The sequence below is a fragment of the Aricia agestis genome, chromosome 5 (genome assembly GCF_905147365.1).
Source record: "Aricia agestis chromosome 5, ilAriAges1.1, whole genome shotgun sequence".
NCBI classification, from domain to species: domain Eukaryota; kingdom Metazoa; phylum Arthropoda; class Insecta; order Lepidoptera; family Lycaenidae; genus Aricia; species Aricia agestis.
The window spans coordinates 4,886,520-4,912,651 of record NC_056410.1 but is presented as its reverse complement, the minus strand read 5'-3'; the positions used below and the strand labels follow the sequence as shown (position 1 = coordinate 4,912,651).

The 26,132-nt window shown below is 35.4% G+C and overlaps 2 protein-coding genes across 6 annotated transcripts; one reads left to right on the top strand and one right to left on the bottom strand.

The window, feature by feature from the left end:
- Positions 1 to 3,354: 3,354 nt before the first annotated feature.
- On the bottom strand, positions 3,355 to 23,101 carry LOC121727209. Of its 2 annotated transcripts, XM_042114914.1 has the most exons (6): positions 23,096 to 23,101; positions 9,919 to 9,922; positions 5,238 to 5,436; positions 4,877 to 4,986; positions 4,441 to 4,528; positions 3,355 to 4,180 (listed from the first exon to the last, which is right to left on the bottom strand). In XM_042114914.1, the coding sequence occupies exons 3-6, from the start codon at positions 5,422 to 5,424 to the stop codon at positions 3,651 to 3,653; spliced, it is 915 nt and encodes a 304-aa protein (XP_041970848.1). In that variant the 5' UTR covers positions 5,425 to 5,436; positions 9,919 to 9,922; positions 23,096 to 23,101; the 3' UTR covers positions 3,355 to 3,650. The 2 variants fall into 2 exon arrangements, with proteins under 2 accessions (XP_041970848.1, XP_041970847.1); XM_042114913.1 differs by lacking the exons at positions 9,919 to 9,922; positions 23,096 to 23,101 and having other exon boundaries at positions 3,356 to 4,180; positions 5,238 to 5,559.
- On the top strand, positions 10,173 to 20,190 carry LOC121727208. Of its 4 annotated transcripts, none has more exons than XM_042114910.1 (9): positions 10,173 to 10,592; positions 12,668 to 12,803; positions 14,149 to 14,245; positions 14,372 to 14,999; positions 17,475 to 17,555; positions 17,791 to 17,856; positions 17,983 to 18,069; positions 18,978 to 19,057; positions 19,833 to 20,190. In XM_042114910.1, exons 1-9 carry the CDS (start codon positions 10,382 to 10,384, stop codon positions 19,854 to 19,856), a joined length of 1,410 nt encoding a protein of 469 aa, XP_041970844.1. In that variant the 5' UTR covers positions 10,173 to 10,381; the 3' UTR covers positions 19,857 to 20,190. The 4 variants fall into 4 exon arrangements, with proteins under 4 accessions (XP_041970844.1, XP_041970846.1, XP_041970843.1 ...); XM_042114912.1 differs by having other exon boundaries at positions 17,469 to 17,555; positions 18,978 to 19,023; XM_042114909.1 differs by having other exon boundaries at positions 17,469 to 17,555.
- Positions 23,102 to 26,132: the final 3,031 nt, after the last annotated feature.

The following is a 26,132-nucleotide window of genomic DNA, read 5'->3' as shown; positions in this document are numbered from 1 at the left end:
ATACTTCTATAATTATTGTATTCTACCTAACTAAATTATACTGCACTCTTCTTTATCAACATGCAAATGATTTATAGAATAACAATAAACAAATCACTCTCTCTATAAGCACCGGCGCGGCGCGGCGCAGAGTAATAAAATGATAAAACGAAACAAATCTCTTCTCACTCGCATGCGCCTGAAAATGTATCTAGTATTGTTTTTGTTTCGCTGCTGCCGTGCCGCGGCGCCGCGCTGCCCGCCCGCCCGGCACTTGTCGTTTCATACTAACAGGTCTGGATTAACGCACTTCTGCATATTAACGGAAGTTAACGAATCCGTTAATATTTTTGAAAGTTAACTTAAAAGTTAATCCGTTAAATCAAAATGTTAACTTCGTTAATTAACGATTAACGGATTAACGAGTTAATGCCCAGCTATGCGTGTGGACGAGTGGCAAACGCTTGCGGCAAATTCCCTTTGATTTGTGTCGAAAAACCGACACTGGGTCGGATTGACAAATCTTTGCAAACCTAAACAAACCAAGCCAAACACCCTATCCACACGTTTGTTTTTGTGACCGTTTGTGACGATTTGTTGAGGTTTGGCAAACGTGCGGACGGGCCTTTATGTACACACTGCACAGCTGTTTTGATGTACCAGGGTTTTTTTATAAAAGCTTTTGACACTAATTTTATTGACACATGAGACATGACATCGCGCGCTATAAACTGAAGTCCACGCGGACGAAGTCGCGGGCAACAGCTAGTAAATATTATACCTTGGAAATCCTAGTACCTTGACACAATTTTGTTGGACATTAGTCTGTGCTAGTAGGTATTTAGTAGTGCTAGTGCCTAATAGAGATTATAAAGATATCCAAAAAAGAAATTCTAGAGTCTAGGCCCGCTATCCCCAATTCCCCAACCCGCGGCGCGGAAATAACGTAGTCTATGTGATAGTCGATAAATTCTTTCCACTTTTAAATTGTTAATTTTGAGGAATGTTACTTTTTAACCCTAAAAAATTTTTGTTGCGGTCCGCGACACTAAAATCAAAACATGTTTGTGGCTCGCATGAAAAAAAGGTTGGGGACCACTGGTCTAGACCGTTGCTTTATAAGTTCGAATATTAATTATTTAATAATATGTGTATAATGAAATAGTAAGCATTTTAGCATACAATAGTTTTATTGATATTAATCTAGGACTAAGGCACATGTTTATTTATTCACAAACGGTGGGAAACAATTTTTTTATAAAATATTTTACAGATAAAAATAATAAGTAAGTATAGTCAGTAAATGAAGTTTAGACATAATTACTATTTTCAATATAGTTTTCAATTTGAAGCCTCAGTTATTTATTATACTATCAACATAATCCTAACTACTAATACATACTCAGTTCATAGCTACTGTACATTGGATTAGCTACATAATAATAAATTTATAAGTAATAAGTATTTTTGATCTGCCCCAATTTGGGAGCTATATACTTAATAACTTTATTCTTAGTTTTAATCTTTAACAACATAGCAGGGGATCTAATCACACAAATGTTACTTTTGCTACATAACATGACAACATCTATAAATACGAAAGGCGATGGTCCGAAATTCACTCACAATCTACAGGAAGCAAATTATCGTTTATAATATTGTGTATCACGACATCAAAAGGACAGCATAAAAAACGCCGAGTACAGAAAATAAATTCTGTTTATGTATATTTTTTTTCATATCTTCAATCACAGAAATAAATCAAGATATTAGATAGAACGGCTAAGCGGGTGGAGTACGCGTGTTTCAATCTTGCACAAGTGAGCAAGATTTGTTGAACATTCATTTAGTCAGCGCGCATGTCTCGACTTGATTACACCGGAGCGGTTGTTCAAAAATGCCTCATTGTGCAGTGTCTAATTGTAAAAACAGAAGTACGAAAGTGAATCGGTCAAAAGGAGGTATTTCTTTCCACGGGTAAGTTATTTGTTCTAACTAAATGCAAAGCAAAAATTGACGCGATCGATTCCTAAGCAACGCACGCGCGACGCCGTTCTATCTTGATTTATCTCTGTGTCTTCATTTCTGTGATTTCTTAATGAATTTTGGACCAATCCTTTTGAGATCTAATTATACAATACATCTAGGGTTGCCATCCGTCCGGATTTCCCTGGATTTGTCCTAGTTTGAAAGGCGTCCGGGGTGCGTCCAGCCGGGTTTTTTGAAAAGCGTCCGGGTGAAATCCAAACACTTTTGATGAGGGAAATTTAACTTTTAAGTCATGCAGCAATCAACGAAAGATAAAAACTTGCTAAGCATACCTACACACGGTTTCTTGCACGGGCTTGAGTTAGTCAGATTTTTACAAATTCTTGTTGGAAAACCAAAAATTGGCAAGACGTTATCGTAAATACTGTTTATGAGGTGTCCGGGGAAATAACCACATTTCGGCCAAATGTCCGGGAATTTTGTCGTGCCTGACCGGCGAAGGCAATTTGGGTGATGGCAACCCTAAATACATCATCACACCATGCCATAAATTATAAAACATCTTCATTTTACATTCTGGAAAATATTATCATAAAACAACCAATATAATTTATTAGATTTATAGATTACCTATTATTAAAATAAGTCTTTTAAATATTTACCGCTAGAAAAGGATCATTGTGTTTATGTTAGAAATCAGAGCAAATAACAATTTTACTGATTTTAAAAAATTACCACCAACGCACATTGTTCACTCTGTTTCAATAAATTTTGATTTGAATGTAAACAAAGTTTTGAACAGGTCACTATTCACAAAATATTAAGATGAATTGAAATATAGTATAGATTGAGACTGTTTAGTCAGCCTATTCGAGCAGAAGCATTTACCCCTGCGTTATTCTACTATAGTTCTTGCAATCTACGAGCACGCAATGCCTTAGTTGTGTGTGTGAGTATACACACATATCTATACACGCATACATGGCTCACTCGCTACTGACCGCTCCATCAGGTACGCACACTAATGAAAATGTATGTTTACAATTACAACTACAAATAAATGGCTATGCGCGCCCGTGGATTACAAGAACTGTACTAAAAATGTTACAAAAATTACATGCAGTTATGATGCAAAGATTATAAAAAATAATATCTTCATGATTAACCAAGAATTAGGTTGTTGTAAAATGGTGCAAATCAAATTGTTAACAATACAAACTTCTTCAAGATTATATTATATACAAAGTTTTATGAATACAGACACATCAATAACAAGAAGGTTAATTTAAAATTATTTATGAGATATGAATACATAGAATATGTACATAAAAGAAGTTTCTTTACATTATTATAGTACCTAAAATTAATACAATATTATGAAGATAAAAATTGTAAACTGCCTTTTTATGATCTGGTGATTCAAATACGTAAAATTGATTAAATAATAATATGATGTTTAAATGCTTGATCAGTTCAACGAAAATAATAGATGCGATGAAATTCAGTCTTATGAAGTCTTAAAGTTTAATTATAAAAAATAAAGGAGATATTCTTAAAATTAAGAGTGGTTAGTATAATTAAAAGTTTACTACACTCGTCTTAACCAATTTGAGATCTTTTGTTTTGCTACACTCGGCTCAATATTCCAAAACTGACTCTATAAGGTGAGTTTATCTAGAAGATCATTGATCTATGTTTGTTCTTTCACAATCCTCTCCAGCTGCATCATCACATTCTTTCTTCATTGTCTCTTCTGTTTTTACATTAAAAACATGAGACTCTTTAACCATCGCTGCTGCAAGGTTGTTCAAATAAATTTTCATGTTTGCAACTAAAGAATTTTCTTCCTCACTATCTGTATTGTTGTCTTCAGTAGAAGTGAGCAAGTTAGCCAGAATAGGGTTAGCTCTCAGTACCTCCTGGTTAGCAATAACATTTTCCTTTTCCGTATCACTCTCATCCTTGTGGGTTCTCTTATGCAATAAATACACATCATAGTCTTTATAATGTTTGAGGCATCTACTGCAAGTGAATGTTCTCAATTGTCTGGACTGTCTCATATTTTCAATTATGCCGTGCCCATTGCTTAGCAAGTTTTTGATGAATTCAATATTTTCTTCAGTTATTTGCAGTGGATTTGGAAGAAGATGTGGGCTGTCAGATGTAAAACTATTGGAAGACTTTGCATCCTCAGCACTAGAAGATGATTCATCTGCAGTTGCAAACATAATGACGTGTTAAATCTTTACAATATACTACTCATGTAAAACATTATAATTACATTAAAATAAGGAATAAGGAATTTAAAACATACATTAAAGTGAGAAAAAGTGAGAAAAAGTCTGAAAAAATATAATGCTTAAAAGAATAAAAAAACTATCCCTCACTGAATCTTAGACCATTAACATACAAAGTGAGATGCTAAGTAACTAAACTACATAATTTTATAATGCTTGCCTGCAGTTAACTTACCACATTTAGATGCATTCATCATTAAAGCAGCGGCTTGCATGGCCAACATACTCTGGGAGTAAATAGCTGCTGCCAACTGTTGCTGCATCTGCAAATGGAAAGATACTAAGAACAACATAACATTAAAAAAATACAGTTACAACATAGCATAAAAGTTTAAAAATCAGAAACTGGACATTAAACCAGTGAGAAAATTAACACTGTTGAAAATCTATTGTAATTGCTATACCCACAATGGAGGTGCTACAGATTTTATGAAATAAGTTGTCATTTATCATAACTGATTATTATTATTTTTGTAAATCTGCAAGTATTATTACATGCAGATTCATGCAAATTTATCAAATTATCCAATCAACATAGGAAGGAGGAATAACAAAATCTAGGTTTAAAACTTGTGCAAATATTAGTCCAGCAAGTTAGTATTTTAACTTACCTTTGTATCAACCATTTCACCATTTTCTTCTATATTAAAGCTCTGTCTAGGGGTCACTGTAGGTAGGTTCTTTGATGGTATTGCATCTCTCTTCAAAGTCTTCCACACACCTGAAGTAGTTACAATCACTATTTAAATACTGTATTTAATGTTCAAGGTATAAAAATATAATTTAAATGTGAAATTCTAATACTACTATCCTACTGTTGTTATGTAGTTAATGCTAAAGCAGTATACTTATTATCTCAAGTGCATATTGAAATATAATAAGGAAATACATTTTCAGCCTTAATTTACTTAGCAGTAGTCAGCAGTACCATACACTAAAACCTACTTAATCACTGAATATTCTAGAGCTTACCTTTAAAATCTTCTGGTTTAAAATGCAAACTACAAACTTTCGAATATTTAGTATACGGTTTGCCTCTTTTCAATATCGTGTTCCATAAGTTTGCTAGTTCTTTATCGCGTGGAAATTGGTGGAATGATACGTTTTTTATTTTTCCCGACATAGAAGTGCACTGTGGTACCGTGCAGTAATATGGCATCCTAAATATTAGCTGTTTATCTTTAAAAAATGAAAACCTTGATTACAAATTAAAATAAACAAAGTATGGATGTGATATTTTACTAAATAACTGTATAAAACAAGCCTGAAAATTACTTAAAATTATTGTTTTGTATTGTTTGTCTATTTGTTGTTATTTATTGACATTTAGGTAATGTCAAACGGCCATCTTGAAAAGACGCTACCATAGATATATATATTTTTTTAATTCGTCCCGGTCGGGACAGGCAAAGGGGCTACCATAGATATTAAACATTTTTTCGCTCCTTAAAGGCCGTATACACGATCGGTTCCAACCACCAACAGAGGTCACCTTGGTTGGGTCAACAAAGTTGAATTTCTATCTACACGTAAATCAACTCGTCTGTCTTGGGCCTTGGCTAGGCTGTGGAAAAGTGAACAATGGGACCACTATGTAAACTTCAAAAGACCGCAATAGCGCTGGCTTGTATTATAGAGCCTACAAGTGATGAAAAAAAAACGTAAAAAAGACGGTTGTAGATGAAACAGTGTTTAAGAGAAAAAAAAACGTAGAGCCACTTAATAATTTAAAAAATATTGGACTCTGATGATTTTCTCAATTATTTTAGAATGGACGAAAATTCTTTGACTGTGGAAGAACGTTTAATAGCAACGTTAAGAGTTTTGGCTACTGGTGCTACACACCACATGCAACGCATCCGACGATCAATGTGCGACTGAGCGCCAACAAGCGTCTACACGGTTGCGTTTCAACTCAATGTTCTCTATTTTACATTGGTCGTGAGGGATGCGCTCACTACAAAGGCTATTGAAGGTTATTTGGTTGGTCAACCAAAAACAAGCGTCTACACGGTTGATTTTTGTTCCAACAATACCAAGGTGACCTCTGTTGGTGGTTGGAACCGATCGTGTATACGGCCTTTTAATCCTGCATTGCAGTCCGCCGCCGCCGTGCCGTCCGCCGGCTTATGCAGGATAAAGGATTGTGATTTGTGAAAGGTGTCGCGGGACTCGCAGGCCGGCCGCCATTCAGGCCTGCAACTGCACCATTCACTATCCTATGTAATGCTCGATTTACATGGGTGACTAACGGGCAGATTTTAGTCGCGCGGTAAGTCACCAGTCGAATGCCTGTCCAAGCCGAATCGCCATCCCATTTGCACATTGTGCACACTATGTATTTGCAGCCAGCGATCGCTTGCGAGTTGCGAGTTGCGACTGAGCGTTTGTACGGTCGATTTTAGGCACCAGCCGCATGCAGCCGTTGGCCGCACGACTTTGGGGCTTGCGGGTTTAGCCGCATGCGGCGTAGTCGAATTGCCATTTAGACGGTCGATTTTCGCCTTGCGGCCGCACGATTTACGTGCGGCTTTAGTCGCCCGTGTAAATCCAGCATAAGACGGCGGACTGCAAGGCGGCCTACCGTGAATGGGCCCTTTTACAGTCATTAGAATTTTTCAGTAGTGGCCAGTGCGACACTTTATACTTTGATTTGGTAAAAATAAAAGTTTCACGTTACAATAAAAATTAAGTACCTACCTATTTTATCAGATCTTTTTGTCTTCATGGTCATCACGTGCGCCGTCGTTTTCCAAATGAAAGGAAAAAAATAAGAACATGCTAAAGTAATGTTTTTATGATGCATATTGTATATGTGTTACCTACTATATACGTGTTATTGTATAAATTACAATCTATTACGTATGTTTTGTATATTTTATCTCATTTATAAGTTTTCTTAGCCTGTCCAATAACTGGTATGTAAAAGTACTAAAAAGCAAGTTATTAAATGAGATCTGAGGATGAAATAATACTGATCTACTTATATATGGCGTCTATCGTACGAAGCTTCGTGCAATGACTGATCAGCCTGCCTAGCATACGCCAACGAGGTATCTCACTCTCGAGATAATTTAAAAACTACTCGTCTCATAATGTCAAAATCTCGACATTATCTCGACAAAACTCTATAAAAATGTGTTATTTCTAGAGATGTGCCGATCATGACTTTGGCCGACTAGCCGACTAGCCGATTAGTCGGCTGCAAAGAAACCGACTAATCGGCCAACTAGTCGGCTAAGCCGATCATGGTTTCGGAAGTTTCCGTAACGCTTTTTTACTGCTGTTTCGAGTCGCACATGCCGCCTGCAAACGTGTCGAATCGTTTCAAGTATGTTTACTTCGCGTAGGTACGTTACTTTTTTTTCTGTTTAGCTATGATAAGTACAGTTGATGGTATTGATTAAATATTTCATGTATATGAATTCTTGATTTAATAATTACATACTCAATATTATGAAATCGAGAATTATATTTACAAAAATAATTTCTTTGCTAACAAGTAATTTCAGAAACACTTCATTTAATTTTAAAATGTGTAACACTGATTGACTGTCTGAACACATTATAAATAATAATCAAGGTTTTCTTTAATATAATTTCAATAATAGCAAAAGAGTTAAAAGCCGATTAGTCGGCGCTTTTTGCCGACTATTCACCGACTAGTCGCCGACTACAAAAGTGGCCGGATAGTCAGCTTTACCGACTAGTCGGCACATCTCTAGTTATTTCGATGATAGATCTACGCGAGAAAAAATGTTTGTCATGTTAGGGTCAATAGAGATGAAGAGACAAACCATCAAACATCGAGAAAACATGTAGAGTGAGATATCTCGTTGGCGTATGCTAGGCAGTGAGTCGATTCACGATACCATTGGACGATAGGTACACACAGATCGTCGATCGGTATCGTTTTAAGCACGAAGCACTACGCATGTGCAGCCGCGGCATAAGTCATAGCATGAAGCTTCGTGACGATAGACGCATACAATATAGTGTGGCCGCAGTCCATGCAATCCATGCATGCAGCATGTCACTGATGCATGTCCATAGTTGGTCCCATAGACATAATATACTGCTACAGTATATATTATTCCACACCCATAATATCAATGCAGGTTGAATGTAACATCCCTCCTTTGAAAATTCGCTTTAAATATTTAATATACAGGTTTTTGTTGAGAATTTCATCCATTAAAAATCATCCTCTTCTTGTAAAATTGCAGAGTGGTTCTTCTTCCTCTATTTTATTACATTACCTACCTGAAATTGTAAAAATAAAGCAAGACTATAACTTATATGAAAGTGACTTATGGCCTTGCTATATGAGCACATTTAGCTCTAAATATTTTCCACTAAAAATTGTAATTGATAATTCTTTGAAGTGCAAAGAAGATGTCTACCTTTTACTAAGTAACCTAGTTGGTTATCAACAAGTCTATACTGATGGTTCAAAGACTTCTGAGGCGGTATCAGCAGCCATATATATTAAACAGGATAAGAAAGGATATGGTATTAGGCTTCCAAATTTAACAAGTATTTTTACTGCTGAGTGTTTAGCAGTTCTGTCTGCATTAGAGTATATTGAAACTCAAGTTTATGATAAATGGATTATAGTGTCCGATAGTCTTAGCGTTCTTCAAAACTTAAATAACCCCAAATTTTGTGCTACAACTAACTATATTATCCATGATATTAGAGAAAAATATATACAAAATTAACAACATTAAACAAAAAAAATATAGTTTTAGTCTGGTCACCGTCACATATTGGTGTTAAGGGAAATGAACAAGCCGATTTTTTAGCAAGAGCTATAACTACTTGTTCTCAGGAGCATTGTATTAAAAACATATGTCTTCCAGAATCTGACGTTTTAGTCAAAATAAAAGAAACCTTTAAAATCGAATTTACAAATTTTTGGAAACAGACCATGGAAACCAAAGGAAAATGGTATTCTAAGATTAAACAGGAGTTGTCAGTCCCATGGTTTACTAAAGGTGTTTCATTTCATGACAGGAAATTTTATTCTACTATTTGCCGTCTTAGACTTGGTCACTGTCGATTTAATGCTCATCTTCATAGATTGAATATATTGTCTTCACCCGTTTGTAATTACTGTAATCATTCTGAACAAACCTTGGATCACATTTTCTTTACTTGTAACAGTTTTACTCTTCAAAGATTTATTTTTATTAATCACTTGATGGATATCTTTAAATCTGCTGAAGCCATCCCGCACTCCCTTCAGCAGCTTCTGAAAACACCCGATTGTTATAAGCCAATATATGAGTACGTCCTTTCTACCATTGGTGATATATAATTAAATAGGTACTCACCAGTCATTACCTATATACCTTGAGATTGTATATAGTAACACAGAGATAGTTCTCTGTAACGGTTATGTGTTGTAAATTTCCTAATTATATATAAGTACTTTGTGGTTGTAAATAATTCTCTTTTATATTTGCTTTTCATCTCGTTTTTCTTAGTTTTAGTAATAAAATATTATATTTTAATGTACATAACTTTGAACTGTTTATTAGCAGACTTTTTAGCCTTTTTAGGCATCTGTCAAGAGTCAAGACCACGTCAAGACAAACCAATGACGACAATATGTCAAATTGAAGAAGGGACAGTATTAATTAAACAAAACAATACTATCAAAACATGAGAAATGGCTTCGGCCTGATGAAAAAACTTATTATTCATATTATTTATATCAAAGAATTGGCTTCGGCCTTCACTATCATTCATTAAATAGAGAAAACATAGAAATGGCTGTATGGGCAACGCTCCCTTTGCCTGTCCCGACCGGGACGAATTAACAAAAAAAAAAAAATGTCTATGGTTGGTCCATAGTAACAAGTCATAGACAGTAGACTTTAAAAAAAATTCGGCAGAGGGGAAGGGAAAAAAAGGCGATACATGTCAAATATTTTCAAGGCTGAAGTGTGATGATTTTAGTTTTTATGAACGTGTTTTAACAAAAACTGCAAATAAGATAAAATATAAACTCTTGGAAAATTCTTTATTGTACTACTTCTTCGTCAAGTTATAAATGTGTGGCAAAATAACTGTGAGTTGAAAATATAAACATTGGATGAGACGAAACGAACATGGGTTATTATTGTACAGTCCCTCAGTGTACTTCGCTTGCCGGTAAAACAAAAAATGTTAAATTCCATCGGTTTCCTCGTGACGAGGTTATGGCTGACAAATGGAACACAATTTTAAAACGTGGAAAACCCATAACAAAATACTCAAAAGTTTGCAGTCTTCACTTTACTCAAGCCGACTACAACGTCACAACAATGGGTAAGAATAAAGGTATTTGGGTTTTTCCGTGTCTGCTTACATTATTTTATGTTTATCTCAGGTTTCAATGTGTAATGATGAGTCATTTCTCATTTGTATCATTTTAATAAAAATGGAAATCCATTTATTCGCGAGTAGCATTTTGGAACCGGATTTAGTATAATTAAAATATATTTATTGCCCTTTAACATTAAATGAATTGCAAGATTGGTAATTTGACATTAAAATTTCTCAAAATGTATCATTTGCTTTGTCTATGCTTCCTCAAATTTCATAACATAAATACAAACCAAAAGAACTGAAAACTCATCATCTTACATCTACGAATAATAAAAACTAAGGAAGAGTAACTGTGTCAAAAAATTTATCCACAAGTCTATAAAATGTCACCAGAATACATGCATACTTTATGCATGTATTCGGTACACAATTTTGTGTAAATATAGAAGTGACAATAATTAATGTCAATGGCTTTATTTCGTAAATTTGAGTGTAGTGTTTCGTAGCTATTGTTATATTTTAGTTTGCGAAAAGGAACCAAATTCTAAACGGATGAAGTATGGGAGTTACCTTTCTTTAGTTTTTATATATCTTTTGACGTGGGAGAGCCGTGCTTCGGCACGAATGGGCCGGCTCGACCGGATAAATACCACATTCTCACAGAAAACCGGCGTGAAACAGCGCTTGCGCTGTGTTTCGCCGAGTGAGTGAGTTTACCGGAGGCCCAATCCCCTAACCCCTACCCTATTCCCTTCCCTACCCTCAACTATTCCCTTCCCTTCCCTACCCTCCCCTATTACCCTATTCCCTCTTAAAAGGCTGGCAACGCACTTGCAGCTCTTCTGATGCTGAGAGTCAAAAACTTGTCATTTTCCATATAAACCGTGATTGACAATGAAGTGTCAGATATTGTTTATTGTGGTTTTATATGGAATATGACAATTTGTTGACAGGGAGTCAACAACCGCTAGCAACAAGCTAGCCCGAGTGGAGTATAGCTGTCCCGGCAAACATTGTTTTGCCATAACTATAAAGTATTTCACCTTTGGTTTCACTCATATTATTTTATTGAAGTGACTAAATAAATGCCATACTTATTTAGTCACTTCAATAACGTGCAACGTCCATCGCTATTCCGTCACACAAACAATGGTCGCCCTCAGTCTCAAGTTGTAATAATTTACTATAATTTATTCAACAAATGCACTTATCAATATAAAAAATTTGCCAGTAGCTGATTCTCAGACCTACTGAATATGCATATGAAAGTTGGTAAAACTCAGTAAAGCCGTTTTGGAGGAGTATGGTAACTAACATTGTGACACGAGAATTTTATATTTAAGATAATATAGTTTATACTGTAAAGAGTAACATAAGGGTGGTTCTACAAATAGAGGTTAAAACGGCCTCCATTGCAAAAAATATACTTTTTGTGTAAATTAAAAGCAAAATATATATTTTATGTGCTAGACTATATGGGCAGTCAATTACCATTCATTAGGTTTACTTGCTTATCACAATTTTACCTCAAACTTTTATAAAAGTCTCTGTGCTGGCTTGTCCTTAGCAAGTTTTTACAATAAATCTGAAAGTTTACATAAACTTAAAGTTTACCTAAGTTTAAAGTTTACCTAAGTTTAATTGATATAAACAACATACACAATTCTGAAAAAATAAGTTATTTGTAATAAAAATAAAGTAAATAATTTTAATTCAGCCGCATTTATTTCATAGTAGTTTTTACCACTTATCATAGAATCACCCATATAATGGCAATAACTATATTAAAGTAGAAACAAATGTTTTACAAAAGTATTACCATTAATAAAGAGTATAATTTTATTTGATTGAATAAGCAAATTTAGACAGCAGCTTATCGCTATTACCATTTCTTAATTTTTATTATTACACCCTTTAAATTATGACACCAGGGTGTCATAATTTAAAGGTTCATTTAATCTTTGTATGATATGGCACAACTATAAAATTATAATATATTATAATCATATAAAGCATGAAAAAGGATTTAGAAGAACTATATTTTATAATTTTATTTTAGACCTTTTAAACCTTTTTTTTAATTTCAGGACAATGGAAAACATTATCAAAAGATGCTGTACCCTCACAAAATCTCCCCAAACTGAACCCTGATGGTACTGTTATGGTAATTAGGAAAAGTAGAATAATAAATAAATACAAGGAAATTAAAAAGGAGGCCGCAAGGTAAGTTATACCCATTAAATAATTATTTCTATTCACACTAAATATATAAAAGTAAGGAAAAGTAACTCCGTCAAAAAACATCTTCTACAAATACTTGTCAAAAATACACATTTTTGTGTACCTAAGGTACAGATTTCAATACATTTGCAATATTTAGGTGGCCTTGAGCAGTATCAGACTGACGTTACATGACAGTTCGAAAGGAACCAAAATTTAAAACGGTAATAGTATGGGAGTTACGTTTACTTCGTTTTTGTTGTTCATAGTATTCAAATTATTAATTTATACAGAATAAAGTTTTAACATATATCCGGTAAGCCAAGCACAGCCAAGAATATGGTTAATTTATCAAGCCCCATACGGTCACCGGTGACCGTGACATAATAATAATAATAATATCTATGGACGCTTCACACGTAAGTCTGGCCCCGTGCTAAGTACCTGAAGGACTTGTGTTACAGATACGAGACAACGGAAATATATTTAATACTTTTATACTATACATATATTTAAGATTTTTATTATATCATACACATATTTAATACACATCCAGACCCGGGAACATTGAAAACTTTTTGTTCCGTCGGCGGCATTCGATCCCGCGACCCCCGGCTTGAGCTGCCACACACTTAACCAATTGAGTCACAGAGGTCGTCAATAGAAATTATATTGTGTCTCATTTTTCCATGATCAATGGGTTAATAAATAAACAAAGAAAAACTTCATTCATGGCCTATAACCATATAGTATGGGAGCCCTAGAACAATTTTTTTAACTATCAAGCTAATTTTTTGTGATTATCTTCATTTTGATACGCCGAACAACATTTTTATTTGCAAAAAACCTCGAAAGTGGTAGCTAACAGAGATAGAAAGGATTTCATAATTTGAATTGATGGTCCTGTGGACTGTTTTTTTTTGTAGGACAAGGTTCCCTTTTGTCCTTTTTGGTTTGTCCCTCTGCGCTTAGCTCGGCTTCGCTTCGGCCAACAATTAAATGTGATCTGAATTCTGAGCTACGAATAATAAAAACTAAGGAAACATAACTCCCATACTCCAACCATTTTGAATTTGGTTCCTTTTCGCACACTAAAATATGGCAATGGCAACGAAACACACGAAATGAAGCTGTTGACACTAATTGTAATTTCTATATTTACGCAAAATTATGTACCGAATACATGCATAATATAAAGTATGCATGTATTCAGGTCATATTTTGTAGACTTGTGAATTGAATTTTTTGACATAGTTACTCTTGTTTCGTGTTAGTTTTTATTATTCGTAGGATCTGAAACATTTCTTATTTTCTTGCCCTAGGTGCGTAATGAACTATTTCTTTACAGTGACAGTGTAGAAAGATGGTCACCTGGTGTTCAAAAGTCAGTGTCTTTGAATTCCCATGGGTCACTGCATTCCACAGAACCACAAGAAAATATATCGGTGAGTATTGCGTAATTTGTACATTTTGTAGAATTTATGGTTACAACATTTTTCCTAAAACAATTTCTTAAGGCGAAAGTCATACTTAAATATTCTAATACAAGTCTGTACAAATTTTTCTTTCAGTTTTCATATCGTCTCCAAGCAATAAATGCATTAGCTAATAATGTTTCTCCGCAAACCCATGATCAATTATCTCCACAACCGGTTAAACCCAAAAAACAAGATGCCATTATGCAGACCGATCCCATTAAGGACGAGGAGGACAGTCAAATGAATACGAGTTACGAAACTGAAAAGTCTTATTCGTCAGATTTAGACTATCAATATAAGACACAAGGATTTCAGGAGAAGAGGTATGATCTACCAAAAGATTATAAAAAGGACAGTGATTATATACCACAAACGAATGACGAGTACAATAAAGAGGCCGAGAAGTATGCATTAGAACGTAAATCGCATAACACGTTCGATAAAATGGATTATCAGAAGAGTATGAACTTTGAAAAGATGCCGGAAGTGTATACGAATTACAGCGAGAAGACGTTTGAGTCCAGACAGGAGTATGTGTACGAGAATCCGTATCCTAACAGTGTCGATACACTTCGTAATCAGCAACAGAACATTCAGCTGCTCCAACAGCACCACAGGCTCAGTGACAACCAGAATTTCTTCAACGAGAATCACATAAAGCAGGAGATTGAGTTCAACAATGAAGAAGATAAGTTTTTGTATGAACACAAAAGTCAGCATGGTAAGTATCTTTTAAGCTGGTCGCGCATTTGCCAGCTCCGTACACGCCGCATTTAGACTTTAGTACACGAAATGCGGCTCGTATGGTGCGGGTGAATGTGATATCATATCATCGCATCATTGATATACAAAACACCCATCGCATACAACGAATTTTAAAATACGGCGCGTACGGTGCTGATAAATGTGCGACCTTTAATATCTATACTGATACTATAAATGCGAAAGTATTTCTGGCTGCCTGTTAACTTTTCTAGCTTAATTTTGTCACAGTAAAGCCTGTATGTATACAAATACACTAGTTTTTGTTGCAGTCAAAAATACCTAGTAGTTTTGATTTTATAGGGATTCAAAGTTTCGAAAAATATCGATTCCCGCTAACAGTCCCGCGACCGCTTGTGACGTCATTTTTTGCTTTATCTCAACAACGGCAACAGGTAGGCACTTGAAATTTTCACCAAGGTCTTAATTAAATGTGTACTTTAATAATTTATAATAAAATAAAAAATTAAGGGGGCCTCCAATACAAAAATCACAATTTTTGGCCTATTTTGCTCTATAAACTATATTCTCTATTTTAGACGTCGTCTATTTTAGACGTGGGAGCGCTATACTTCGGCACGAATGGGCCGGCTCGACCGGAGAAATACCACGTTCTCACAGAAAACCGGCGTGAAACAGCGCTTGCGCTGTGTTTCGCCGAGTGAGTGAGTTTACTGGAGGCCCAATCCCCTACCCTGTTCCCTTCCCTACCCTCCCCTATTCCCTTCCCATCCCATCCTTACCCTCCCATATTACCCTGTTCCCTCTTAAAAGGCCATCAACGCACCTGCAGCTCTTCTGATGCTGCGAGTGTCCGTGGGCGACGGAAGTTGCTTTCCAGCAGGTGACCCGTTTGCTCGTTTGCCGCTACAGTGATTTTTGTATGGGAGGCCCCCTTAATTTTTTACGCGGTACGGAACTCTTCGTGCGCCAGTCCGACTCGCACTTGGCCGATTATTTATTTGTATTTTTTTACTAATCGGACTCGCTCATGAATACACATACCGTTATTTTTTTTAATGAAATAAGGGGGCAAACGAGCAAACGGGTCACCTGATGGAAAGCAACTTCCGTCGCCCACGGACACTCGCAGCATCAGAAGAGCTGCCAAATAGGCCAAAAATTGTGATTTTTGTATGGGAGCCACCCTTTATTTTTTATTTTATTATAATATTATTATTAATTATTAAAGTACACATATAATTAAGGCCTTGGTGAAAATTTCAAGTGCCTACCTGTTGCCGTTATTGAGATAGAGCAAAAAATCACGTTTATTGTATGGGGCCCGCGCGGCGGAATTGTGCTATGACGTCACACCGTTACCGGGCGCCCGCGTCGTATAGTTACAACTTGTTTTGCTTAAGCCGCGTCTCCACTAGGCAACATTTAGCGCGCGACACGTGACGCTCAACATGTACGGCAACGCTGCACAACAGCGCGCGATGTTCCAGCTGACGCGCAACATGACGCGCGGCTTGTTGTTTGTTTAAAGAGAATTGCATCAATTGTCGTCAAGTGGAGACGCGCGCAACAATGTCCGTAGTGTGGTCTAACGAACAAGTGCTCAAATTAAGCGAACTGTACCAAAACTATGAACGTCTATGGGATACTGCTCACAGATACTATAAAAAAAAATTATAACCACTGCCACTAAAATCAACACAAGTTCCTCTGGCGACATGTTGGCGACGACTGACGTAAAGTAGATGCGTAGACAGACAACGTTGTTCATCAAAAGTCCCGCGCTGACTTTCAACATGTTGGGCAACTTGTTGTCCAGCATTTTGCGCGTGAATTGTTGCTTAGTGGAAACGAGGCTTAAAGCCTTATAAATCGGAAACTAATTAACGTATCCAAGTAATTCTTTCACTAATATTCTTTATTTTTGACAGATAATGTGGACTGCTAATAATCAAAATTAGGTAACATTCGCCATTAGCTAGGAGTCATTTTTAGAAAATGTCATTTAATTCGTGTTTTATCGAATACCGAGCAAAGCTTGGTCAAATAGCTAGTAATTTATTATTTCTGGAAGATGTATAGCTTGCGATAAACCAAATTTTGGTGCAACCTTATAAACAACTATCATATCATTCTAACTTCAAAGAGCTTACCAATCAATGGCACTATTGAATAGATCAGCGTTTCCCAACCTGTGGTCCGTGGACCCCTCCGCGAGTACATATATGTATCCCCCATACATATCCGCTATGCCATCTATGGACCAATGGACCATGCATAATCCGATTTTTTTGCTGTTTTTTTTATTAAGGGGGTCTGTGAAAACTGTACTTAACTTCCTAGGGGTTTGAGGCGGAAAAAGATTGGCAAACACTGGAGAATATTTAATTAGTATTTAATAAAGAAAAAAGGCATTAGTTAAACTTTGCATTGTTTCATGCACACCTTAAATATATTATATTTTAAGTTACAGACTCTAACCCTGTATTCGACGCGTCGCAGAGAATGCAGCAGGTGGAGCATCAAGTCAAACAGGAGCCAGAAGCTAACAGTGGTATGTTTTGCCAGATGTTTATAATTTTAGATACGAAATTATGAGGTTTGTTTTTAATAAAGATTTTAGTTGAGTACTTTGTAGTCAGCCAATAAGACACGCTACTGAATAAACTTCAATAAAGGTACCTCAAAAACTAGGCATTGCTAATAATTTTTATGTCTTGAACATTAATTATTATGAGAGCACAAAAAAGCTTTTAGTTATTGATAATTTTATTTTTATATTTTTTCAGCATGCGACACTGTACCCACGCCACAAGAAAGTCCGTATTACAATACGAGTGAACACAATATGGATGGTAATTAACATTATTTTTTCATAATATGGTTGGATTATGTCTATTCGATGTTGGTAGTGACCGGCCTAGCTAGGTTTGATATAACTCGACAGAATTACGTATTTATACAAATTGGTGATGTTTCAGTCTCAGGCTGCTACTCGCAAGTGTCTCGGCCCGGCCCCGAGCTACTGATAGCTAAGCAAAACGCCCTCGCTGCGCATACGCAACTATGTGAGTACATAATATTTCGTATCCTTGTGTGCAAAATATTATAGGGAACGTGTGCAACTAAGGCGCTGTAAACTGGTGTCGTCAATCTGAAACTGTATTCTATTGGAACGAAGTTCCTTATCGCGCGTTGCGAAAGGGGGCTAGACGGAAAAAGTTGTAACGACATGACACAAAAGTGTCGGTATATTACAACTAGAGCAAAAATGCTAGATATTTGTAAGCCGTGCGGTAGCGCGTGTTTCTCTCTCCCTGTGTTTCTCTTTTTTTTTTCCTTTTTTTTTTATAACTTCGTTCCATCCGGGTGCCCCTTGACACCTCTAAGTTTTTTTTACACGATGTGTGCTGCCTCTTGTTCTTGCATGTTTTCTAATACAAAATGCCTGCCTAGGTGGCAGTATAGTCCCTGCACTTTCTATTATTTATTATTCCATATAACGTGGGAGAGCCATGCTTCGGCACGAATGGGCCGGCTCGACCGGAGAAATACCACGTTCTCACAGAAAACCGGCGTGAAACAGCGCTTGCACTGTGTTTCGCCGAGTGAGTGATTTTACCGGAGACCCAAACCCCTACCCTATTCCCTTCCCTACCCTCCCTATTCCCTTCCCTTCCCATCCCTACCCTTCCCTTCCCTTCCCTACCCTTCCCTTCCCATCCCTACCCTCCCGGCCAAAAGACCGGCAACGCACCTGCAGCTCTTCTGATGCTGCGGGTGTCCATGGGCGACGGAAGTTGTTTTCCATCAGGTGACCCGTTTGCTTGTTTGCCCCCTTATTTCATATCCATACCCATCTTGCTTGTCTCTTTTACTTGCGCATTTTTGTAATGGTAAAACAAAGACAGATTGTTATTGGATATTCCTTTTACGTAACAAGTTTTCTAAATGATGAAATAATATTTTTTTTCAGGGCAAAACACTATGAAGCGGCCATTTTTCTACAGCGAGAACCCAAGGTACAATACGCCCCCTATTATACATAGATATGAGGTAAGATCAAGTATTAGTACTCCACACTAATATTATAAATGCAAATGTGTATCCATTTATCTGTCTGTAAACGTCATTTATTTGAACCTAAAACATTAAACCAACAAAATGTTTTAGTGTTTTGAGCTTGAAGAAATAACGAATACTACTGTAGGAGGTAGTTTGTATTTTAGGAAGGAATATGAGGTAGATTTTAGCCTAGAAAAATATCCGGTTTTAACGCAATTGACTTTCAAGTAATAAATGAAATTAAGATTTTTGGTATACAGTTAAACCTTACCTAAATGATATAATATACAGGGTGCAATTAAACCTTCCTGCCAATTTTTTTCCAGGGCTTAGGTATCATTAATAAAGTCCATTTAACAAAAAAAAAAATGGGTGTTATATTTTTTTATTGACATATTTTATCCCATTTAAAATCGTTGCAGAACGGTCACTTGCGGCGCGGGGAATTAGCGGGGGTGACGCGGGCGACGCGTCGTGTCCATTTATTGTAGTATTTTTTGGGTTAACTTTCGGAAGCTATTTCTCAACATTTTAGTACTGAGTGATTATAAAAGAAAAATACGTGTATTTTTATTTTTAACAAGGATCAATATATGAAAATTTGGCATGAAGGTTTAATTACATCCTGTATAATAACAGAAAATGGTGAATTTATTAGGGTTCTTAGCAGCTTTCTTCGGAAATTATACTTTAATTTATTGTACAAAATCAAGTTATATAATATGTATTTTTCACACCCCCATGACATAAGTATCATTTGTTTCAGGACCTATCCAGAATTCTCCAGTAACTGAGTGACATTCCAAAGTATAGGTATGTTGAGTTTTGGCTCGGCATCTCGACAATCTCTATATTGTAATGAATTTTTGTACTATACATTATTTTTGTTAATATGCGCTAAATATTTACTTCAAGATGTTTGACCAATAGTACAGTTTTATAAAACTATCAGATGCTGGTTAATGCTAGCACAAATTTTATGCCCTATTTTTTTGCTATATTTTTCAGGTTTTTGATAAATTTGATTTTGACCTCCATTTTGTTAAATAAACCTCAGCTGGTTAACCTGTAACAGCTATATTAATAATTAATTATACATCTTGTTTTCAATATAAAATAGGGTAACAAAAATAATAGCCAAACTTAAAGTTATAATTAATGTAAATATACTTAACATAATGATATTTCAGAATAAGCGCATGGATATTTTTGGCAATTTAATAATACTATCAGAATATGTATATCTAAAAATTTTTACAATAAGTATTTCATTTTTGAAATAATAATAAAGTATGAGAGTATGCATCCCATTCTATTATTAAGAATCTTGAATTAATAAATAGTGGGTTTCAAGTTGCAGCCAACAATATTATATTACCGTGGGAATAAGATCATAAGGGTGTTATTTTTTATTTTATAACAAATGTATATATTTTGAACTTAAGTGCTTACATAAAATATAGTTACCATATTATCTATAGTGACTCAGATTTGATAAATCAATTTTCTTATATTATTATATTGTATTGCCATATTCATATTTTGTGTATTTCGTTAACTTAAATTCGGAGATCATTTATTTTGCAACCGCAACGTAAATTCAAGGGTCCATAGGGTGAGAATGTGTGATGATTTTAGATTGTGTTTAACTGTTTAGTACGACAAGAAATTCGTATATCTTCGAATGTTACAACTTACAGTGTAGGTATAGGTTGTAGCTTAGGCTTCGTACAGACGAACGGCAATTGTCGACAGCACGCGTCGTCGGCTGCCGTCGACGCGTGCCGTCTACAAGTGCCGTTCGTCTGTAAGAAGCCTTATACGTACGCGATTTGTGGGCGTTCTTGCATACTGTATACGTATACGCTGCAATGTATACGACGTATACGCACGTACGCATGTATAGTATATTATGTAAGTACTTGTGTGTACGTATATACAGCGTATACGTCACACTTGGAATGACAATCTTCTAAGTTCTAGCCGTGCTAAACATGTCTAACGACTAACTCGCACATAATCTTTATACGTTGCTATATTTAACGATGGAAGCGGAGGAGTGATATTATCGAATTTATGTGGCAATAACATATAAATTAGTGTAAGTTTGATTTCGTCACAACAGCTTCTGTTTAAAACAATCTTGCCAAAGTTTATCTATTCAATAGATTTTCGATATAATACAAATTGAATGTAAATAATATTTAGGGTGTTCGATATCTACGACCGTTTAAAGGCGTACTTAGTTTATGGAAGATACTAATATATTTTATAGATGTACCCACGATGTGGTATTTTTTGGGATTGCAAGAGTATATTGCTAATTAGTTTTGCAGGTGTACTGTATATTATTATTTACGTGTTTACGATCTACATGCGATGTAGAAATTTTTATTTTGTTGTCTACTATGATTTGATTTTTCATGCGAAAGTTTAATATCTCTTAAAAATGTAATTGTAGTTTAGTTTTAAGAGAAAATGAGATGGTTGTGTACCTGTTTTAGAAGAAGTGCAATTTATAAGAAATTATTTAACACCGACAGATTATAATTTTACTTTCCCATAGCATGGCGATTTGGTCATTCCATATTCAATCGATAGTTATTTACATTCGGTTTGTACAAAATATAATCTTGACATTATTTTTGCTTACATTTTTTTTGGGTGCACTGTGGTGTCTCGAGTACAATATTGGGAAAATTTACGCACAGGCTGTAGGAATACGCTAGCGTTTATTTTTTTAAATGTAAAATATTTACCATAGATTTAGGACGTATAATAATAATATTGTTACGATAAGATTTATTAGAATAGTGGGATGGTATAGAATTTTCGGAGAGCGATTTTGAAACATTTTTGACGGGTTTGGTTATTTAGAAGAAGTGAGTGCTGTGTACTTCACTTTAAATGTTTCAATAATAACATATAGGCCGCGTACGAGTTTAAGATCGCTCGGCGATTATGGAGGGGATAATCGGCGCAATAGCTACCGCAGTAATGAACTTTTCACGAAATCGCTAACTCTTCTGAAGAGATATGAAAATCGTACACTGTGCATTCTCCTTCCTTTTTGTCGAGCAATCTTAAAGTTTTGGGCTGTCTACACTTATATTTTTTGACAAAAGCTATTTGATGTGTTAAGATTAATATAAATTAATTTAATAAGCATTATATTTATCGCAATTGAAGTACTGTTTCCTTCTGACATTGTCTGGTGTGGTCTCTTATTTTATTTCTTTGTTTTGTGACGAAAGAGCAAAGTAATACCTATATCTATGACATAATATTGTTAATTTTATCACTTCTATCTGACAGTTTCTATATTTATGTTATGAATAACGCTGACCTATAAACTCGTTTATTTTGTCATAATGTGCAACTTATATTTTCTTTATATACAATAAGATTATATTTACAGGAGAAAGTCATTATTTTATATAGATTTTATATTTTAGAAACCTATTTTTGTTTTCTTATTTTTTTCGAAATTGTGATTGGATGTATGTATTTATATATTGAAAAAAAATTGTACATAATATTGTACATTCTTTATAGACCAAAGCTGTGAATTAAGAAAAATCATGTGTGATTTACTCTGTGGCAACTTTTAGGCGGGTTCTAAGAAATAATTTCTACATATCGACGCCCCCACCGAATAATCGGACAATCGTAAAAATGAAAATGTTCAGGAGAGCCGAAAAACTGAATTTGTTAATAACTCCGACAAAAAAAAAAAGCATCAAAGACTTTTTATATCTCAAATGAAAGCTAATTTTTTTGCTATCTTAACAATATTTAATTACCACCGAAGGTTTTTTTTCAATAAAGCAAAACGCCACTTATCGTTCTGGAGTAGGTCAAGCTCTGATCATTATTGTCTATTGCATGATTGTTCGGGTAATTGCGTTTCGACTTCAATAAAATGCACATATAATATCTCATTGCAATATTATTCGGGGAAATTGTTTGGGATAAGAATATTGGTAAACACCTATTACTTTACTATTCGATGATTAAAAAATGTTGTACACTTTATAATTATAGTCATTGTCGTTTTTTCCAATGATTTTCCACTATAGGTAAATTAAAAATAATATGTATTTTTGTTTTAATACATTCATTATCTGAAGACATAAATGACATTCTTGCAATTGAAATAGCTGTTAGTTCAAAAAATACACTCTGGAGACTGGCTCTATCATTTTAATAGTACTTATAATCACTACAGTTAATTAAAATGTTAATCATAACCCTCATCGCCACCGGAGTACCAAAGTTGGTGTCACAATAATCAATATCATATTATGTTTTAATAAAAATATGAATGATAATGGCAGGAAATTGCTTTTAGACAGTCTACCGAGAGCATCATAGGCCTTTCTTATATGACGGTGCTTTAATCGTCGATTTCTGCCTACATCGTAATCACGGAATATATAACACTACAGGAAAGGGCATATGGGCGTGGCCCGCGTGCCATAGTTATGTCCAGCTGGACATAACTTGACTCGCACGCAAAAGGAAATTCGTGAGTACGGATTTAATGCTTACGTTACTTGACGTAAGGTGTAAAATTGCGTACAACTTCAAGTCTTATCATATTTAGCTGTCAAGCGCCATCTAGCGTTGAATAACTGAACTCGGTAGTCAGAGCCGGTATTGCTAAATTTAAATTCTTCTTTATTTCAAAAAGGTTAGGGTTGTTTTTACGACATTGTATTTAAAAAAGAAATCTCTTTGTGATTGGTTATTTCTTTTGTGTGCGTAAAATGTTACTGTGTGAGTTTGGCGACAGCAGTTTCAATGAAACTTACTTGCTATGCCCCTTCCTTTAGTGTTATATATTCCGTGATCGTAATACAGTTCAATTTAATCAGGATCAAAACTATGTTAAAAACTTGTCAAGTTACAATACAATACAATATTCACACAACACACTATAACAGCACATCTTATAGTAGCTAGCAATCGCATTCCTAATTAAATACTGAATTGGGTCCCATTAAGACCTGCAGGACAACTTCCACGAATAATGTTTGACTATCTGACAGCTGCTTGCAGGCGTGAACCTGTAATAAGTGCTGTCGTGACAGTTTTAAGCACTTCTTAGGAGTCTTTGCGAAAGAAGAAGATATCTAAACACGTTCTCGTTAATTTGTAACAGATTTTGCTGCTTTTCAGTCACGACTAGTTTATTTTGTAGCAAGTATTGCCCATACATCCTTGTTTGTAAGAAAACCCGCATGTGGATTACAAAAATCAAAACATAATATTATGATTATATATCCTGAAAATTTAAGAAGACGGATTCCTAAAATAGCCGTAAAGTATAAAATAAAAATATGAGCAATGTACATAATTTAACGAATATTAGGAAGGACTTTACCACTTGATGTCTTCCAAAACGACCGCTGGTCGTTCTTACGTCTATGACGACTTAAGACATCCAAAAAAGCTAGCCAGGGACAGTCAGACATTCTTATTTTTTTTAATGAAGAAAGTCTGACAATTCCTGACTCTTGGGTCCTGTCCTCTGCGATGACTGATCTGATGCTGGTCTGAGACTGGAGGCTGGAGGTGAGTGGACTGAGATGATCACCGCGATATGATGGTCGTCCGACTCAGATTCTACAAGTTGTCCACAATAAAACCCAACCTACCACTCTCTATTGAACCATTGGCTATTGAACCACATCAGAGAGAAGATAGAGAAGGAGAAAATTTCTGTTGTATCGCTGGACACAGAGGGGGCCTTCGACAATGCTTGGTGGCCAGCTGTAAAGGTTCGGTTAGCTGAAGTTAGGTGTCTGGGGAACCTGAGGCGGGAGATCAGCGCCTACCTGAGTGGAAGGAGTGTGAAAGTGAGATGCGCAGGAGTGGAAGTGTGCAGTAGGCAGCAATTTATTTACCCGAATAGTCATGCAATAGTCGTTTATCGTCAATTCGTTTTGACATATTTTTTCGCAATAGCCTATTGCCCAGTTTTTGGTGTAAAATACAATTTTAAGTATTGTTATGGAATAAACACATAATTTTTTATATCTTTGTAAATATCCACAGAAAAATTCTGAAAAAAATTCACATCTTGTACTTCTAGATGCCAAAAATCGCTTATCAGCAAAAACCCCACAATAGCACATTGTCTGATTATTCGGTGGGGGCGTCGATATGTCCATAGAGTAAAAATACCACTAGTGAAGTAGATATTTTCTTGAAAATTTCAAAACGTACACTAATTCGACCTGAGGACATTCTGTTACTTATTTATATTTTTAATTTATCTTTTATTGATACGATGTTATTTTTGGTTAGTCGTTTAGTGTTGCCATACACTATAATAGTGTGTCAAAATATATTATGTTTTTTCTAAATTAAAATTCTTGACTAAGATGTTTAATTAAGCACTACTACTAAAGTTTATTTTAACACCCCTTTCTATTATTATCAGTAATCTCAATACTCGAAAATATGTAATGGTGCACTTATACTGTATATTATTACTTTTTCCTTACAAAGTTGCTACTTATATTTATTTTTATTATTTTAACAGTTTAAATACCTAATAGCTAGTTATTGTTTATTCAATAATTTTGAAATTTTCGGGAAAAGTCTATTTAGGGCTCCCGCACACGGGCCACTGGCCACAACCACAAAACGCCGCTACTATTATATTTCCTGTAGTTTTCATACACTTTTTGACGCTACAACGATTCACTTTACGACCAATAGACTAGCTTAAAACGGCGTTTGTGACTGTCGCGTGTGGCCCGTGTGCGGCGACACTTAGTTTAAGGGAAATTGTTAATAGATACAACATTTTTGTTTATATTTTTACAGCAGTGGCCATTTCAAATAAAATAAGTGGAATTTCTTTGTGTATTTTCTTTAAAAATTCTCAAATTTCTTAAGCCCTCTCTAAAGCTGCTCGTCTACCAGATCGGAATCGTACGGTGCGGATGGAGCGTCGTCACTCGTCGTCGACGTTCACGCAGTACCATAGAAATCAATACAAAGCAACAAATCCGTCTGCTGCGTACTGCTCCAATTCCGATTCGGTGGACCTTAA

Bases quoted from the DNA above. Each gene is read 5' to 3' on its own strand.
- LOC121727209 (XM_042114914.1), bottom strand. From the start codon at position 5,424: ATGCCATATTACTGCACGGTACCACAGTGCACTTCTATGTCGGGAAAA. The intron at 4,987-5,237 runs GTAAGCTCTAGA...TAACTACTTCAG, and splicing joins TAAACCAGAAGATTTTAAAG to GTGTGTGGAAGACTTTGAAG. The intron at 4,181-4,440 runs GTAAGTTAACTG...TTGCAACTGCAG, and splicing joins GATGAATGCATCTAAATGTG to ATGAATCATCTTCTAGTGCT.
- LOC121727208 (XM_042114909.1), top strand. From the start codon at position 10,382: ATGGGTTATTATTGTACAGTCCCTCAGTGTACTTCGCTTGCCGGTAAA. The intron at 10,593-12,667 runs GTATTTGGGTTT...TTTTAATTTCAG, and splicing joins AACAATGGGTAAGAATAAAG to GACAATGGAAAACATTATCA. The intron at 18,070-18,977 runs GTGAGTACATAA...ATTTTTTTTCAG, and splicing joins CGCTGCGCATACGCAACTAT to GGCAAAACACTATGAAGCGG.